Below are 17,609 nucleotides of genomic sequence, written 5' to 3'. Positions count from 1 at the left end.
TTCTCTTTTTTACTCTCTCATTTTACTGAGGGAATTTTGAGGATTTGATGGGAGTTCCAGACTACCCAAGGTTGAAAAGACAAATCAGGCACAGAGTTCATTTTACAAGAGCAATTCCTAATCTGTGGAACTCAGACTCTCTGAAGAAGCTCATAGTTACTGCCAAGTACAATCAAATCCATATAGGGACTAAGCTTTATTTTAGACACTTTCTATTTGCTGTTGTTTAAATATGAAACCTGCTGTTTGAAATATGCAAATTCACTAAAAAGCATGAATTGCTATATGCATAGTAATGATTTTCATATTTTCCTTTGTAAAGTAGACAAGATGGCCTAGACCAATGCAAAATCGTAAAAGAATATGAATTGCCAGGAAGGTGGAACACTTACTTGATCATGTGGTCACAAAGAGAGATAAATACTGGCAGGTTTGATCTTGAATTTTTATTTTCAATGACTGAGATGGAATTTCCTTTATAATTCTCTAGATTAGTAGTATGCCATATATATCAGGATTAAATTATTTGTGTATTTTAAATATTGAAATGTGAATGCTTTGTTGTATACATATGACTCTCATGAAGTCAGTCCCCCTTTAAGTCATCCCAAATACTAGGAAGTAGTACTAGGAAGTAGTACTAATGAGGTTGAATGTTATTTATTTATTTTTGCCTGACCTGGGGCTTGAATTCAGGGCCTGGGTGCTGTCTCTGAGTATCTTTGTGTTCAATGCTAGCTCTTTATCATTTGAGCCACAGTGCCAATTCTGACTTTTTTGAGTTTATTGGAGATAAGAGTGTCATGTGGACTTTTTTGCCTGGGCTGCCTTTGAACCTCGATCCTCAGATTTCAGCCTCCTGAGTAGATAGAATTACAGGCCTGAGCAGCTAGAATTATAGGCCTAATTCACCAGAGCCAGGCAAGGTTGGCTTTTGTCATCTCCTACCTCACCCCCAGCTCTTTCACACAATGTGTTTCAAACACTTGAGTAGTTCCAGAATTATGGCCAGAACAGACTTTAAATGTTTCATTTCTCCTCAACCCAAATCCTTCCTCTAGCACTTGTGATATTTCAAGAATTCTACTCAGGAGGCTGAGATCTGAGGATTGCAGTTCAAAGCTAGCCTGGGCAGGAACATTCATGAATCTCTTATCTCCATTAGAAAACCGTTAAGTGTAGCTCTGGTAGAGTGCTAGCCTTGAGCAAAAGAAGCTAAGGGACAGTTCCTAGGACGTGAGTTCAAGCCCTGCAACCAACAACAATAACAATAAATAGATATATATATGTATATATATCTATTAGATTAAAACTATTTCCTGGAGAAGATTAGGGTACCATCAATAGAATCACATTTTTAGTTTTATTTTTGCTGTGCTGGGGATCAAAGCCCATGTTATACAGGTTAAGCAAGCATTTGACCACTGAGCTCCACTCCTGCCTCCGAATTGTTTTCCAAAACACATTTTAAATTGAACCAGAATTTATAGTAGTCTCTTCTCTCCAGGTTATTTAATGTCTTGGTGTCAGTCCTGGAGCTTGCACTCAGAGCCTAGGTGCTGTCCTTGAGTTTTTTGGTCAAAGCTAACACTACCACTTGAGCCACAGCTCCACTTCTAGCTTTTTGGCAGTGAACTGGAGATGAGTCTCAGACTTTCCTGGCCAGGCTGACTTTGATCCGTGATCATCAGATCTCAGCCTCCTGAATAGCTAGGATTACAGGCATGAGTGACCTGCACCCCACAATTTCTTTTTTTTTTTTATTTTTTAATGAGTTCAAGGTGCTGATAAAAATAACAAAGACAATGTCTCTGGAGTCATAGGATTCAGTGTATAAGATAACTAGAAGTTTCTTTGCTTTTTTTTTTTTTTTGGTTGGTCATGGTGAGTTCATGGCCTAGGTACTGTCCCTGAGCTTTTCTGTTCTAGGCTAGTGCTCTACTACTTTGAGCCACAGCTGGTTTTCTGGTGGTTAGTTGGAGATAAGAGTCTCATGGACTTTCAGGCTGGCATTGAACCACTATCCTCAGATTGCAGCCTTCCAAATAGCTAGGATTACAGGCATGAGCCATGCACACCATGCCTTAGAACTTTCTTAAATGACAGTTTTAAGTAGAAAGATTGGCTTTCTATTTAGGTTGAGCAAGGAGAAATTAGGTAATGAAAGTCCAGCTGACTTACTACTAACCTTTGAGCTTCATAATATGGCATTGCTGTGCTAACATTTTTGATTTTGGCCAGAGGGTAATCTTACCTTTTTCTTTTTCTTCTTTAGAATGCATATCACAATGTGACAGCAGAACAGCTTTTTTTGAAGGACATTATAGAAAAAAACTTTGTAATCAACTTGACTCAAGATTGACCATATGAACTCAGATGGTAACAGTATTAGTTTTATTTTTGTACTGTAATCTTTAGTTTATTTTTGAATATGTTGAACTCATAAAATAATTATGTACATTGTCTGTTGCTGCCTGGTGATTTATAACCACCAGCTTAATCTCTGTGAATTTATTTATGAAAACCAAGAAATAGTTAAGATATCAGGGAAGTTTCGCTTGTGTTGTGTTTTTAACATAAGCTAGTTTTTTGGAGGTGTTTAAAATTGTCTTTTTATAGTTTCTTTATTGTAGGTGTCGGAGATGTAGTTTACCATGTTTGACTGTAATGTGTCACTTTGAGAGGAATGTTTGTCTACTGTTATAGCTGGCAGATGAGAAATTGGCAAATGATTTTGTGTTAATGTAGCCACTTACTTGTGGATCTTAAGTTTATAGTGGTTTAATTATGCTTTTACCTCCTGCAATTAATTAAAGTCATTAGAATGAGTAATAATTTGGTAGCTAGGAAAGATGGTATACATTAGTTTTCTTTTTAAGTTAAAGAAAATAGGCCAAACATGAGAATCTGGATGAGTAACTAATGTCAATGAATTACTTAATGGCTTTGCATTACTTTAATAAAGCTTTCCTTGACACAAATAAGGAAAAGAAACTTCAAGGAAAGAAATTTTAAAGCATTATTAGATCTTTTTTTGTTTTGCTTTGTTTTTTTGACAGTCCCATGTGCTCCAGGCTGGCCTTGAGTTGGTGATCACTTGCCTGGCTCTTGAGTACTGAAGTTCCTGGCATGTGATTACACATGTTTGACTTAAATTTTTTCCCTTGGCTTAATTTATTCATTAAATTTTGAGTTTCTATTTGAATTAGGAAATATACAGTCTTAAAAAATCAAGATATTTCTTGACTTCTTAGTATTTAAAAAACCCCCAAATCCAACATTAAATTTAATCTTCAAATGAAAAGTTTACTTGGCTGTTTTAGGGGCACCAGAGAAGGATATCATGAAATGCAAACTGGCTAGTGCCCTTTCTGCAAGTTAATACAACCAAAAGCTATTTTGGAGAGAGAGAATAACAGGTGAAGAAAGCAAATAGTAAATGTTATGAGGATGGAATTGAAAGGTGTCAGTAGACTTTCAAACAATTAATATGTGGTTAACAGAGGTGTTAGTGACAACCAGGGTCAGTAAAGGAGTAAGTGGAACTCTTTTAAGCAGCCTGTAATGCAGAGAAAAAATAATTGACTAAACAAACCTGATGTTAGTTATATGGACTTAGTTCTGCTGACAGTGCATGCTCATTCAGTACTCTGGTTTCATTTGATTTTCCTAATAACTGCAATGGAAAGGTTGAAGACTGAAATGCACATGTGTTCAGATGTGTTGAAGATATTTTCCTCACATCACAAAGCCAAGGCTTGTACTTACTGCTTAAATTGAGTTTGATATGAGTTAAAAATCAGGCTTCAAAATGGAGGTGGGGGGGCGGAATATTAAAGCAAAATGCCAATAGCATTTTCAAATGTTTCTATTAGCACTATAATACTAAACATAAAATGATGATGTTAAAACTGAGAAATATGGCAATTTATGTAATATGGCAACCTACAAACATCAGTCATTTTATTTAAGTCAAATAATTTCAGCAAGACATATTTATATATATATACTATACAATTTATTAAAAACACATGAACACATTAAAATCTCACTATTTATACAGTCTAAATTCTAGCAACATATACAAATACTGAGTGACTACAGTACATGCCGAGGTAAGAAAAAATACATTCTGGGAGAATCCTGCAGACACCCAACCGTTTTTACTTCCATTATGTATTTCAATACATGTTTCCTTTCTACCTTTCCCTGTGCCAAAAAAAGGAGAAAAAAAGAAAAAGAAACTAGTCACAAGTTGGATTAAATGAGAATTGGTGCCACAGTTGATGGAAAAGATAAATAACCATCCAACTGTAAATTTTGCAGTTTAGGGACTTACAAATTCAGTCATTATTATTATTATTACTGTTATTTTCTTTTTAAGGCAGCACTTCATCAGTTCTCTTAAGAGGTTTTGAAAACCGTTCAATGTCCCACATAATCTGTTCGTTCTTATCAGCTGTCACATCTGCCAGTGTTTGCACAGCCCTTTGCTCTCCAAGGGACAAGACACAGAAGGTCAACTTTATTTATCACTGTCTACAGCTTTGTGGACACATCCATGTTTAGATGAGCTCATATTCTGCTCTCTCCTCTCTGAGTATCATAATTTTAATTCTTCTGTACTTGAACCGGTTTTTTGTTTTGTTTTGTTTTCATCAGTGAATAAACCCATTTGTTCAATGCAAAGTGCAAATAGTGAAATTGAACTTCCATAACTGGGCTAGATCTGGTGCATGCAAGTGGATCTATTTAGATTTACAGAGTTTAATAAAACAACAAACCAGAACTCACAGTAAGGATCAAGTAACAGCCAAGCCTTTAATTTTATGAAACCCACAATGGTCACACTTGCCACATCATTGTTGGCTTCTGTTTCTAAAATTGTATTGTTGGGGAAAATTTACTCCAATAAACCACAGTAACTTGAGTTAATTATTCCATATGAAGAGTAAAAATGCAAGGAATTTTGTCAAATGATTACTTTCACATTCTCAGTTGTTACTTGATTGTCTCCAATGCTATATATCTCAAACAAATAATGTACTAAAAAACAAAAATTTAAGAAAAAAATCTCCTTATATGAAAACTAAAGGAAAGTACAAAATCAGAAAAATATTTGAATTAGGCTCAGTTCTTCATCTGGAAAGTAAAATATATAAAGAGTCAAAACTAGATATTTTATTAAAATCATTGGTAGTTCAAGCACAGTGGCAATATGAATCAAGTCTTAAAATACCCAACATTTCAAAAACACTGCCTCACAAAAGCAAACTCCAGGGAAAAACAACCAGGTACTCTCAATTACACAAACATAGCAAGCTTCTTTGGGAAAATAAAAGTTATTGAAAACGTGTCTCTTAGAACATCAAACAGATGTAAGACAGGGTAAAGTATAATCTGTGTACCAAGGATGAATAAGGACACTAAAGCAACTGGTTTACTCTTCCCACCTGAAAGGGGATATATGCATTAATACATGTGCTTTTACACATTCATATATGGATTAATACAAGAGTTCAATATCTGTGCTTTTTGTTTCATTCTGAAACAAAATATGCATTGACTTCTCAGTAAGTGGAATTGTGCCTCAAAGTCTGGAGAAGAAAAAAAAAAAAAGAAATCATACAAGGAGAAAGCAGGATAACTATATAATTAAATTGTTCTCATTTGAACCAATCTTTTAGAATGTTGATGTTTAAAAGAATATAAAATTAAACACTGTCCATTATTATTCTAATTTTGCTAACTTTTGGCAACATTATAAGCTGGTGGCATAAGTCCAAAGAAATGACTAGACACTAATGGGAAAGTACATTTTAACAGTATGTCCACAAACTAAAGTTTGTTTTGAACATGGCCTGGACACCTAAGCTATATTTTGTTCAAGGCTAGTGCACTACCACTTCAGCCACAGTGCCACTTCTGCCTTTTCTGAATGGTTTATTGGAAATAAGAAGCTCATGAACTTTCCTGTCCAGGCTGGCTTTAAATTGTGATCCTCATATCTCAGATTCCTGAGTAGCTAGGATTACAGGCTTGAGCCACCAGCACCTGGCAACAAACTGAAGTTTATAAAGAAGAGGATATCAAACCTGATAGATTTATCATATGGTAAGCTTCTTACAATGTCAAAAAAACATTTAAAGGTAGGTTTTGCACTCTAAGCGAATACATTACAGATGACTTCCAATTTACCTCGACTGAAACTAGTTCTGAGTAGGTCATAAACAACTGGTAATCTGGAAGTTGCTGGGCAATTTCATTTCCTAGCTTGCTATTTGTTCCCTTTACATATGTGATAGGACATGCCTCTTCACACAAACAGGCATAAGCATAATCACACACTACTCAAGAATGTGTGCTGGGTTTCTACATCTTCTAGTGGCTTACTGAGGAGAACCAAAATAAAGAATGGTTTTACTTGCCAGACACCAGTCAGTGGCCTATGCTTATAATCCTAGTTACTTGAGAGGCTGAGATCTGAGATCTGATCACAGTTCAAAGTGACACTGAGCAGGAAAGGGTATGAAACTCTTTATTTCCCATTACCCACCCTCATCCCCCCCAAATTATTTTACTTAACTAAAAATTATAAAAAAAAACTTTGTGTGTGTGTAAAACCAAACAGAACAAGTAACTTTTTTAAAGGTAATTTACATTACTTTTGAGTGATACAGAATAAATAATCTCTCCTTTACTGCTTTTCAAAACTGTCAATTACTTATCTCCTGATTCTATATACTGCAGTCTATAGAACAACACTGGGGAACTGGTTTTGTTAAACTAATAAAGTGAGCACCAACTATTGATAAAATTTTACAGACAAAACGCAGCTAGCCACAAAGGGCCTGGCGATAAATTAAGTGTGACAAGATGGAGTCTTGTACAACAAAGTATTAAAGCTCTTACACACTGTCTGCAAGTGAAAGTCACTCACCCCTCTACTACACATCAGTTTCCCAGCCATGGGTCAGGGTCAGTCTAAGACAAACAAGTATGTATGGTTGCTCTCAAAGCAATGCTTTTACCAGTAATTATTAAAAAAAAAAAAAAAAACCAAACCAACAATTCAGAAAGCAATAAAAGAAAGAGGAGGAAAAGAATGAATGTACCTACTTTTCACAAATGGAGAATTTCAAGCCATTAGATATTTCAAAAACAGTACCATGCATTATTGCCATTCAGGCTTATAGAACCCTCTTGAGTTCATTAATGTACCTGCAGCTTGGTAATAAATACTTTCAGTGATTTTCAGTTTCTCTGAAGTGCATTATAGGGAGCTTTTTCTGTATTAAAAAATAGTGTTTTACAGTAGTAAACAAACAGGATATTTGAAATGTAACAGGCAAGCAGTAACTGTGCCACAGTAACACCTTTAAAGCAAGATGGCAAGGTAAGTAGTTTCCTGTATCTTGGTCACCACATTTTCCCAACCACTTCAGTGACAGATATGTAATACATTCTATATATTACTACCACTAATAATTAAAGAAAAGCCATGTGCTTTCAATTGATGCTTTGTAAAAAGCAGCATCCCCTTCAAAGGATTTCTTTAAAAATGTCACAGTCTCCATCTCTTCCTGCTGCGGAAACTTCCTGTGCACTCTGTGGTACCTGGTATACAAATTCATCTGGGGCAGCTGGACCTGACTTTCCACCTTTTGGAGTGTCATACTGAGCCCGGCCTGAAGAGCAGCTGTCAGTCCTGGAGAGAAGTACATTGTATGTCCCCACTAAAGGAGGAGGTTGGTTCCCTGTAGCTTTGAAAGTGGATGTGGAGGGCAGACCCACAGAGGCTGTAGGGCGCCCTGACATGTCCATGATGATGGGGGTTGCGTACTCAGGCCCAGTGATGGGAAGTGGTTCAGCATAGGCATGATACACTTCTGTCATGGGGGAATTGTAAGGATCTAGGTCTGCGTAGCCGACTTCTTTTCCTTCTTCTGGTTTAAAAGTAGATCTCTGATGAAGTGTACCAACAATTCCTCCCACAAGTGGCTGTGCATATTCTGAAGATAACAGAGACACAACAGAAAAGTTACTAATACAGAGATTACACAATCTGAGGGAACAGCTGCAGGTTACATCAAAAGCACACACTTCTTCAGGTAATGCTGTTGCTATCAATAGCTCGGTTAAAACCAATTTAAAAAATTAAAGATGTCATTCAGTATCTCACAGTAGTAGTGAAATGTTCTAAAGCCTCATTCATGTAATTTTATATAAATAGTGGTTGTTTATATTCTTTAGACTTAAGAGTAACTTAATGGGACAGAATAATTTCATTACTGGAATATGTATTAATCTTGGAAAATATGGTCTCAGAATTTGCTTCTCTGTCAAATATTATGAAATACTTAAAATCAATATGCATTGGGATAACAGAAAACTGTAAATCCCTTTCTTGGTTATTGTATTGTTAATACTCTGTTGTCCCCCCAAACAAAACAAATGCACCCCAAGTTAACAGATAAACTACCCAGTCTTTAGAAATGAATGTCCAATTTATGAATAGAATATCTAAGAAAAATGACTCTCTCAAGGTCACCTTAATAAAAAGTTTACCTGCAGAAAACAGTTTAGCTTTACAATATACAAAAAGATACTGTAAATCCCAAAGCCTTTGCTGAAAACCTAAGCAGATCTTCCCTCTGCCCGGGTGAAGGCTGTGTCATAGTTACCTGCAGAGTCTGTTTGCAACACTGCGGTGACTTCCCTGGGACTCAGGTGATTGACTTCACTACTGCTATAGCGAACTGGAGTTTCTTCATGTTCCACTGATTTGGCAGGGAGAAACTGCTTCATCCCTTTCCACCAGCCTTCACATTATAAGCCAAAGAGACCATTTACTCATGTAACAAATACCTACATAAATTATCCTTCATATTCAAACTGATTTTCTGCCTTGATAGACTATCTCATGCAATGGTTCAATGCACTAAAAATTTCACTGCTCTTACAGGCGGCCAGGTAGTGTGTTCTATTGTGGGGATAGTTTTTAAGTAAGTTTTTCTGAAAAACAAAAACGCCGAACTTTTCAAGACTTGTACTGGAGTATCAGAAGCACTAGGTATATTGTAGTGGCCTCTAGCTTTGCTCTCTTCTTGGCTTCTAGCAGTGAACTCTAGAGAACCTTTGGTGTCAGGAGATGAAACCCATCACCTCTGAGATAGCAGACCTTACTGATTTCGTAAACTGTTTGACTCTGCTTGGTAAATGGCCATGGCAGAGTGACAAACACACATTGTGTTCCTTGGACCATAGTCCTTGGTTTTGTACTAACAGACACAAAGGAAAAGCCAAACAACAGTTCCAGAAGAAAAACCACAGCATGTGTTCTGAGAAACCCGCACTTTCCATTCCATTACTTGTTAACTAGAAGAGATTTTGCAGAAGGATAAAAATAGTGAGAAGAGGAATGCCACTTGTCTTAACTGGAGAGACCCAGAGGGCCTGAGAACAGCCTTCCTCTCACTACTGCCACCTAGAGGACTTCCCTTGATGAAAGTTACCTGCTCGGTCCCAATAAGGTAAGTCATAGGTGCCTTCAGTTTTTTTCTTTCTGGAAAAATACAGGGGCACAAAGTTAGCTAATAGAGTAGATTTTCTCATAAGAAATCTCTGAGACTGCAACATTAATGTCAGAGTTAATAACATTTCTACTGACTGATATACATGAGTGAGTTCTCTTCTTCATTTGACTCTCAATGTTAACACTGTAGAGACTTAATACATTTTAGAATCTCATTTCCTTTTTTTTGGGGGGGGGGGTCCAGTCACGGGGCCTGAACTGGGCCTGGGCGCTGTCCCTCAGCTCTTCAGCTCAAGGCTAGCGCTCTACCACTTGAGCCACAGCACCACTTCCGGCTTTTTTCTTTTTGCTTATGTGGTGCTGAGGAATCGAACCCAGGGCCTCAGGCATGCAAGGCAAGTGCTCTACCACTGAGCCACCTTCCCAGCCACCACATTTTAGAATCTCAATAAATTGAAGTTCTTGTTTTTTACCTATTAGCCACTCTTGGAATGATAAAAAGGTCAAGTCTGTAGATGAAAAGACTGAATCATCTTAAAGGCTCAGCCCTGATAGGTGGGCTATTACAGTAAATTCTGCCAAGTCTGTTAAATTTCACAAAACCATCGATTCATAAAATTTACTGAAAAAAAAATCCGGTGGTGTTCTTCAGTGTTCTTTTCTAAGTTCCTACTGTTCTTCTAGTCCTTTGTCCCAGAGAATGCTACCATCATCACAATGCTCAATATCACAAACGTGGCTTTCATTAAGAGCCTAAGCCACTTGCTTTATCTATTAGGAAACATTTGCTATTCAGTATTGCTATTTAAACCCTCTTTATCTTACAGACTATTTATTATTTCATTTTGTCAAAATGAAGTATAATATAAATTTGTAAAGACATGGTGGGCAGTCAAGCCGTTAATCAGCCCTGAATGTCAGGGCTCTGTAGCTCACACCTATATAATCCTAGCTCCTCAGAAGGCTGAGATCTGAGAATTACAGTTCAAAAGCCAGTCCGGGCAGCAAAGTCCATGAGACTCTAATCTCTGATTAACCACCAGAAAATTGGCAGTGGTACTGTGGCTCAAAGTGGCCCTGAGCAAAAAGAGCTCAGAGACAGCATCCAGGCCCCATGTTCAAACCCTACAAGCAACAAAAAACACCCCCCCCCAAAAAAACCTGAATGGAAAAAAATAATAAATAATGGTGGTTTACAAAACAATTGTGGCCTCAAAATCTCTATCATATCATTATATTAAATCAATAATCTTTACTAAATGGAGTTTAGATATATGGCTCAGAAAAAGAATTAATGACATAAGTATTAGCCAAGGCTTGCACTATAAAGGTTTTTAAATAGTATCAATAACAAGCTTTTAGCCTATTAACTTCATATAAGTGCTTGGAATAATGGTTGGCACAGGTTCAGGTTTCAGTATGTTACAGCTGGTTTTTAAAAATTTTTTATTCTTTTGTCCTATTTTCCTGAACTGTCTGTCAAGAAGTTAATCATAAGCAATTTCAGCTACACTGTTAGTTACTCCAGTTTTCTAGCTCAGCCCTTGTATCCCGAAAACTAAACATGTGTAACCATTCCAAACTTGTCTTAAGACCTGACTGTGCCTTCCTTCAACTATATTCTCCATCCTCTTCCTCACCACACAGAACTCTCTCCACAGTAATCATACTTCAATTATTTATTATACTGTCAGGGACAACCATTTGTCAGAACACACGCTGAAACTTAATCCCAAATACCTCATACTAGCTGGGTAGCCTTGAGCAAGTTTTATTTGCTTCTAGCCTCATCATTACTATTATTCAGTTCACTAACTGTATCACACACTTGCCTCTCCTGATATTTTAAAGTCCTTTCCCCCTCCTTCCCAAAAGTGCCTTAACACTCCTTCACTGGCTCTCTGAATCTGAGATCCTTGTGCCTTCCCTTTGTGGCACACAGTCTATGGGAGGCATCACGGGTGATTATTCTGCACTGCAATCTGTCCTAGTCTGTAAGCTTTGGCATTCACCATGGAGCTCCTCAATACAGGGTCAAGACTTGGCACAGGGTAGCAGCCAAGTCTTAAAATACTTGTTGCAGGACTAAACTAAAAGAAAAAAATGAAGCATCTTTCTCTACCAAACATGTCCCTCCTGCTTTGCTACCTCACCTCATGACATTGCTACAAGTTTAACTGCATAAGCCAGAACCTTCAAGTCCATACTGGTTCCCTCCTTTCTCTTTAGTAGACACCTAGTCATGTATCCTTATGATGCTGCTCTAAAACACAGCATCACTGGTGAGGTTTCTGCCTGACCCAACAGTTTTCCAAACTCATTTGGGCTGCCTCTTCTTTCTCCTCTTTAATCCACCCCTACTCCTGTCACTACCTTACTACATAGCAGCACCTATTTGCACAATACTCAATGATTTGCCCATCTGTAAAATAAAACCTACATTTATCTCTATCAGAAAGCCTTTCTTGATGCAAGCCCAGACTATTTCTGTGATTGTACCACTCAAGACTCTCATGTCAAGTCTACATGAGCTGAATCTTATTTTATATCTAGTCTGCATCTCTGCTTTCATGTAAGCAATTTCCTCAGTCTGGACTACTGTTATTGTGATGGTCTGAATGTTTGTCTCTCTCCTATGTTCAGATATTGAAATCCTACCCACAAAGTGAGGAAATGGCAAATCAGGGCTTCTGAGAGGTGGTCAGAGCATACATTTAGTGTTCTCATAAATGAAATTAGTGCCCTTATAAAAGAAGCCTGAGGGGGCTTGTTCACCCATTTGCCAGTGTGAGGACACAGCAAGAAGGTATTGTCTCTGAATCAGAAGAGCCTTCATTGGTGGATTGAATCTGCCAGTGCCTTGATCTTTCACTTTTCAGCATCCAGAACTGTGATAAGTAAAATTTTGTGGTTTATAAATCAACTTGACTTCTGGTATTTTTCTTCTAGCAGCCCAATGGAACATGTACCTCCCTCTATTTAGGCATCCAATTCCTCTAAGACAAAACATAAGGAGTCTTCCTTCCTAAAGGAAAAGGCTTAAGATAACTTTGAAGGTTCCCCTGAGCACTTCATAAATAACTCATCAAGTCACATGATGGGTTTTCTGTTTTGTGTCAGTCTATCCTGCTAAACACTATGGAGAAAGAAATTCGTCTCAGTCTTCCAGTAGCTATTACTCAGTTTCTATTGTGTTTCATTGTTCATATTAATGTACAGACCTTAATGTACAAGTCCAGAGTGATACAATAAAGGTTTCAATGACAAGTTGTGGGACTGCAACTTACTCATTTGAAATCATTTAAAAAAAAATCATAATTCCTGTTCTAATGAATACTATCACTCTCCAACAGGAGAATTGTCCTGTATTCATATTTAGATTCTATTGCACACTAGAATGCTTTCCACATTCCCTAACAACCAACCAGGTGAGCTAGCTGTATACCAACCTGTTTCTCCAATGCCAAGCACACACTAATATGAGGATGAGAGTAGTAAGGACCATGACTAGAACAGGGACAAGAACTGCAGCCAGCGCTACATCTGAAATGATTAAAACAAATATAAACACAAATCATATGAACACCAAAAGCAGAAATCACAAAGAGACAGATTCAGCTATACTATATTCACTATTTCCTATCTTAAAAAAAATACCTTATACAATGTTTATCAAAATCCACCATAAGTTTGCAACTTCACAAGGTTTCCAAGATACAGGGACATGTGTACAACTATTCACTTCATGTTGGAAATTTGTATAGAATTTTAAATCACCAAAATAAAATAGCAAGACAAACGATATATAGAGTAAATCACTATCTGCATATGTTAGTAAAGATAGTGTGAGGATGAGTATGCTTCAGGACTTTACAAGTAAAAAGCAAACAAGATAGTAGAAAAATTATTAAAAATCAACTGCTCACTCACTGAAAAACACACTGACCACCACTAGTAACTCAAGAAATTAAGTTAAAACAAGATACTTTCTTATCAAACTGGCAAATGTCTGAAGAAAGTACAATTAATTGTTTAAGAGGATGCCAGGACACATTCTTTAATGTGAATATATAAACTAGTAATACTTTGTGGCTGATATTTTGTGTTAGTATCTATAAAAAGTTACGATAGTGGCAAATTTAATTTCTTCTGGAGAAGAAATTAAAGACATTGAACATATTTCAACATATTTAAATATAATAAACAAACAATATAATAAACATCTTTAAACATATTCATTCCTACTTTTTTCATAAGACAGAAGAATTGAAAATTATCTGAATATCTCATGATGAATGAGAATAAGAGAATCATGGCACCATCCACAGTTAAATACAGCAATTGTCAATGATGTTACCACACAATGACAAAACATTTCTTAGCTAAGGACAGACAACAATGTAGTGTCCAGAAGTAATAATAGGTCTGAAACTTGACATGAGACTGGAGCTGGCCTGAGGAACTTAGCGATGGCTCATCACATATGGAGTACAGGGCCTACATACTGATAGATCCGTCCAAGGTTATTTTGAATGTTAGATGCTTCCTTCTGCTTTCAATCCCGTCCTAGCTTTGAAGATGATAAGAGCAGAAAAGGCTGATATTCACTGAGGACCTAAGAGCCAGGCACTGCTGGATCTAACCCCCATCACATTCTTTACTCAAAAACTGTATCCAAGAGAGGAAGATAAGGGATAGGAGAGAGGGAGAGGATAATCAATTAGTTAATGGACTGGTATGAGGACAAAGTGATCAGTTTTAGAAATACCCTTCTTATCAATATAACCCACAGAGGATACAAATCTGTAGACTTCAAAGAGGGGATTTTCTTCCAATTTTTTCGTACTTTCTTGGGAAATGGAAGAGATAACTGAGTGATAGGGATAACTGAGTGTTTATGGATTTGAAAAATATGAAAATTGAGAGCAAACAGAAGAATTCACTAGGGAATTGTGACAGATCTCATCAAAATCTGACTGTAACATACTTTTCCCCTCTTCTCTTCTTTCTCTGCTCCCTTCTTACCCCACCTCCCTGTGTTCATGCACTGCTGCTAATCAACTCCAGGGCCTTGGCCACACTAGGTAAGTGCTCTACCATTGACCAAATTTTGAGGCTGGCAAGAACATGACTGGATAGAAATAGAATATGATTGAATCAGAGCTTAAAACTTCTGCTTAGCTAACAATAAAGAACAAAACAACAACAAAACTCCATACCCACCATCCCAAAGAAAAGGAGACAGGAGGTCTTCAACTGAGAAGATTCATTCTTACAGGGATCTAGTTCTGGAAAAAGAGACTGGAGGATACCTTGATATTTAGATTCTTTAATCAGATTTTAAGATAAGCAATGGATTTAAATGACTGAGCTTCCATTCAGGCACGAGGTTTTGTCTAAATATATGCCATCCACAAACTGTTAGATGATCTCCACCAGTAGACAGAGATACTGGTATCTCTCGCCTTAAGAATGCCAGCTTCTTTCCCATGGCATGAGAATAAAATTGATCATGACAGAAATACTTTAGAAGACAGGAAAGAAATGGTCATGAAAAACTATAAAGGAAGGTATCTCAATGCTAGCACATGTTTAGAAAAACAGATAATGCTAGCACGTTTTTCAAAAACCAAACTGATTAAAATCCACATGGCACAGATTTTTCCTCACTGCATTGTTCTGCTTTTCATCTGTTAGGAGGGACAGAAACTCCATGACAATACTGACACTTCATTTTCTGAATTTAATTAAAGCTTTACTTTGCAATGACTAGCCAATAAAAGTATCTGTCTTATGTATTTTAACATCTTATTTATCATTAGCAACACAATTTTAAATCCCAACACATTTTTAATCTGAAAAAATAGTAGTAATTGTAAACACTTAAAAATCAGAGACCAGAGTATTTTTTAGAAGTATTTTCTTTCTTTCTTTCTTTTTTTTTTTTTGTCAGTTGTGGGGCATGAACTCTGGGCTGGGAACTGTCCCTGAGTTCTTCAGCTCAAGGCTAATGCTCTACCACTTGAGCCACAGCACCACTTCTGGCTTTTTCTGCCTGTGTAATGCTGAGGAATTGAACCCAATGCCTCTTGCATGCAAGCACTCTACCACTGAGCCATCTTCCCAGCCCCTAGAAGTATTATTTTCTATTCTAACTTTTGTTTTCTTTTCCTCTTTTTCATTCTCATGTGCAGAAAAAGTTTGTTTCCCACTATGGATTTAGAATTTTTTTTGGGGGGTGGGGCTGGTCGTGGGGCCTGAACTCTGGGCCACTTCTGGCTTTTTTTTTTTCTTTTTGCTTATGTGGTGCTGAGGAATCGAACACTGAGCCACCTTCCCAGCCCCGGATTTAGAAATTTTTTAAAATACTACATTTCTAAGCCTGAGTCCCAAATGTGTTTAGCTGGATGGGAGAGGAAAAAAATCCAAAACATGACCTATGAACCAATAACCATCTATAAATACTTAAAAATTCTATTTCTACATGGTACGAGAGAAAAGGGCTGAGCTCAGCTCAGTCACATGTTTTCCTTAAGAAGGGAAATTATTTTTGTTGTTGTTGTTTATGTTTAAAAAACACAGAAGGAAAGAAACCAAGGGTTTCAGCAGGAAATGTTCCAAAAACTTAATATAAGAACAGAACACCAGGACAGGGCAGGCAATTACCATCACATCTGCATACCTTTGGTTACATCTGGAGTCACAGTAGTGTTTTTGATATCAGGAGTGGTAGTTGTTTGTTCTGTCTGTGCAGGAAATTCTTTGTTACTGCGAGGTTGTAGTGGTTGAATAAATTTGGGGGCACGACCTTGAAAAAAGTTTTTTAAAAAACTCTTTATGCTGTTTATTGATACCAAGTTACTATGAACTTATTTTTTATACTGCTTTCCAGCACTTACGGGGAATTATGCTCCAAATCCAGGGAGTATCACAAGTCTCACACTGGAGACAGACTTACCTTTGGCTACTCTGGGAAGAACTGTGGTATTGGTGAGGTCATTGCTGTCCCGAGGAGGTGGGGGTTGAGTCTTTGGAGAACGGCCTTAAAAATGATTTATTTATAAGTTTATATGTTTTTGCTTTTAAAAATCACTTTAAAAATAGTCATGTTATGATCTGTCAACAATTTCTAAACTACTTAATTCCAGAGTGATTTTACATTTCTGAGCAAATATATCAGAAGGATAAATGTATGACTGTGTGAATGTACTGTGAGAAATGAGAGGCGAGTGACCAATATGGGCTCAAGGCTTTGTTGGGGGGACAGATCTGCCTGGCTGCTCTAAGCAGGAATGGAGGCAGCAGCAATGGAAAGGTGTGTGTGGAATTCAAACAAAATTTTCGGGGACAGTCAGATCGGTCACATTACGTGGACTGTGGGAATTCGGGGGGAAGGGAAGAAGGGCCAGTTCCAAGAAGGAGGTATTACATGGGCTACATGAATTGGGAGGAGAGTCTCATTTTGAGGAGTGTAATGAGACTCAGGGTGCAATCAGGAAAACAGTACAGCATCAGGAAAACAGAAACCTAACAGATTTTTGTAAACAGGTAGGGACACAGAGTGAGGAATTAATCAACAAGCTGACTCTGAGATCTTAGATGTACAAATATTTTTCAATTAAGTAATTGAAGATATCTAAACTTAATCTTAGGAAAGGAGAATAAGGGGGAGCAGAATGTAGCTGAACTATAAAATTATGCAGTTCTACCTACAGTTACTCAGTTCACCTAGTAAGCACTTTGGGTGAGCCAACTCCATGTCAGGCATTGTGGTAGTTTTGGCGAATAAAACATTTCACAGAGTATTAATAAGATACACTTAAGTTTAAGCTTGCTGTTCTAATCTTCAGTGTTTCTTTTATAATACATGAGAATTAATAAAAATTATTAATATTGAGACTAGATTTGGAAAGCAATGGCAGCAAATAAGATCATAATAGTGATCTTATTACTTCTTAATACACATACTGATACATAACTTCTAAAGTTGTTTTAAGATATTTTGATTATACAAAAATATGATTAAGATATTTTGATTATACAAAAATATGAACAGCAAAACCAGTTTACTAAA

The 17,609-nt window shown here is 37.0% G+C and overlaps 2 protein-coding genes across 12 annotated transcripts in view; one reads left to right on the top strand and one right to left on the bottom strand.

Annotated features, from left to right (window-relative positions):
- St3gal6 (ST3 beta-galactoside alpha-2,3-sialyltransferase 6) overlaps positions 1-4,696 on the top strand; it is a 74,690-nt gene extending 69,994 nt beyond the window's left edge. For all 9 annotated transcript variants that reach the window (XM_070030414.1, XM_070030408.1, XM_070030417.1 and 6 more), the window contains one exon: positions 2,276-4,696. In XM_070030414.1, the coding sequence (XP_069886515.1) occupies positions 2,276-2,362 (87 nt within the window). In that variant the 3' untranslated portion in view covers positions 2,363-4,696. The remainder of the gene's footprint in view (positions 1-2,275) is intronic.
- The window catches only part of Dcbld2 (discoidin, CUB and LCCL domain containing 2), a 53,785-nt gene continuing 40,567 nt past the window's right edge, over positions 4,392-17,609 (bottom strand). For 2 of the 3 annotated variants that reach the window (XM_070030405.1, XM_070030407.1), the window contains 6 exons: positions 16,494-16,577; positions 16,218-16,343; positions 12,985-13,078; positions 9,516-9,565; positions 8,685-8,822; positions 4,392-8,012 (listed from right to left, as the gene is read on the bottom strand). In XM_070030405.1, the coding sequence (XP_069886506.1) occupies positions 7,543-8,012; positions 8,685-8,822; positions 9,516-9,565; positions 12,985-13,078; positions 16,218-16,343; positions 16,494-16,577 (962 nt within the window). In that variant the 3' untranslated portion in view covers positions 4,392-7,542. The remainder of the gene's footprint in view (positions 8,013-8,684; positions 8,823-9,515; positions 9,566-12,984; positions 13,079-16,217; positions 16,344-16,493; positions 16,578-17,609) is intronic. The other variant, XM_070030406.1, reaches the window with a different exon arrangement.

Source organism: Dipodomys merriami, unplaced genomic scaffold, assembly GCF_024711535.1.
Source record: "Dipodomys merriami isolate MVZ:Mamm:240054 unplaced genomic scaffold, mDipMer1.0.p SCAF_2, whole genome shotgun sequence".
Taxonomy (NCBI): Eukaryota; Metazoa; Chordata; class Mammalia; order Rodentia; family Heteromyidae; genus Dipodomys; species Dipodomys merriami.
The sequence above is the reverse complement of the archived record's forward strand: the minus strand, read 5'-3'. Positions and strand labels throughout refer to the sequence as shown.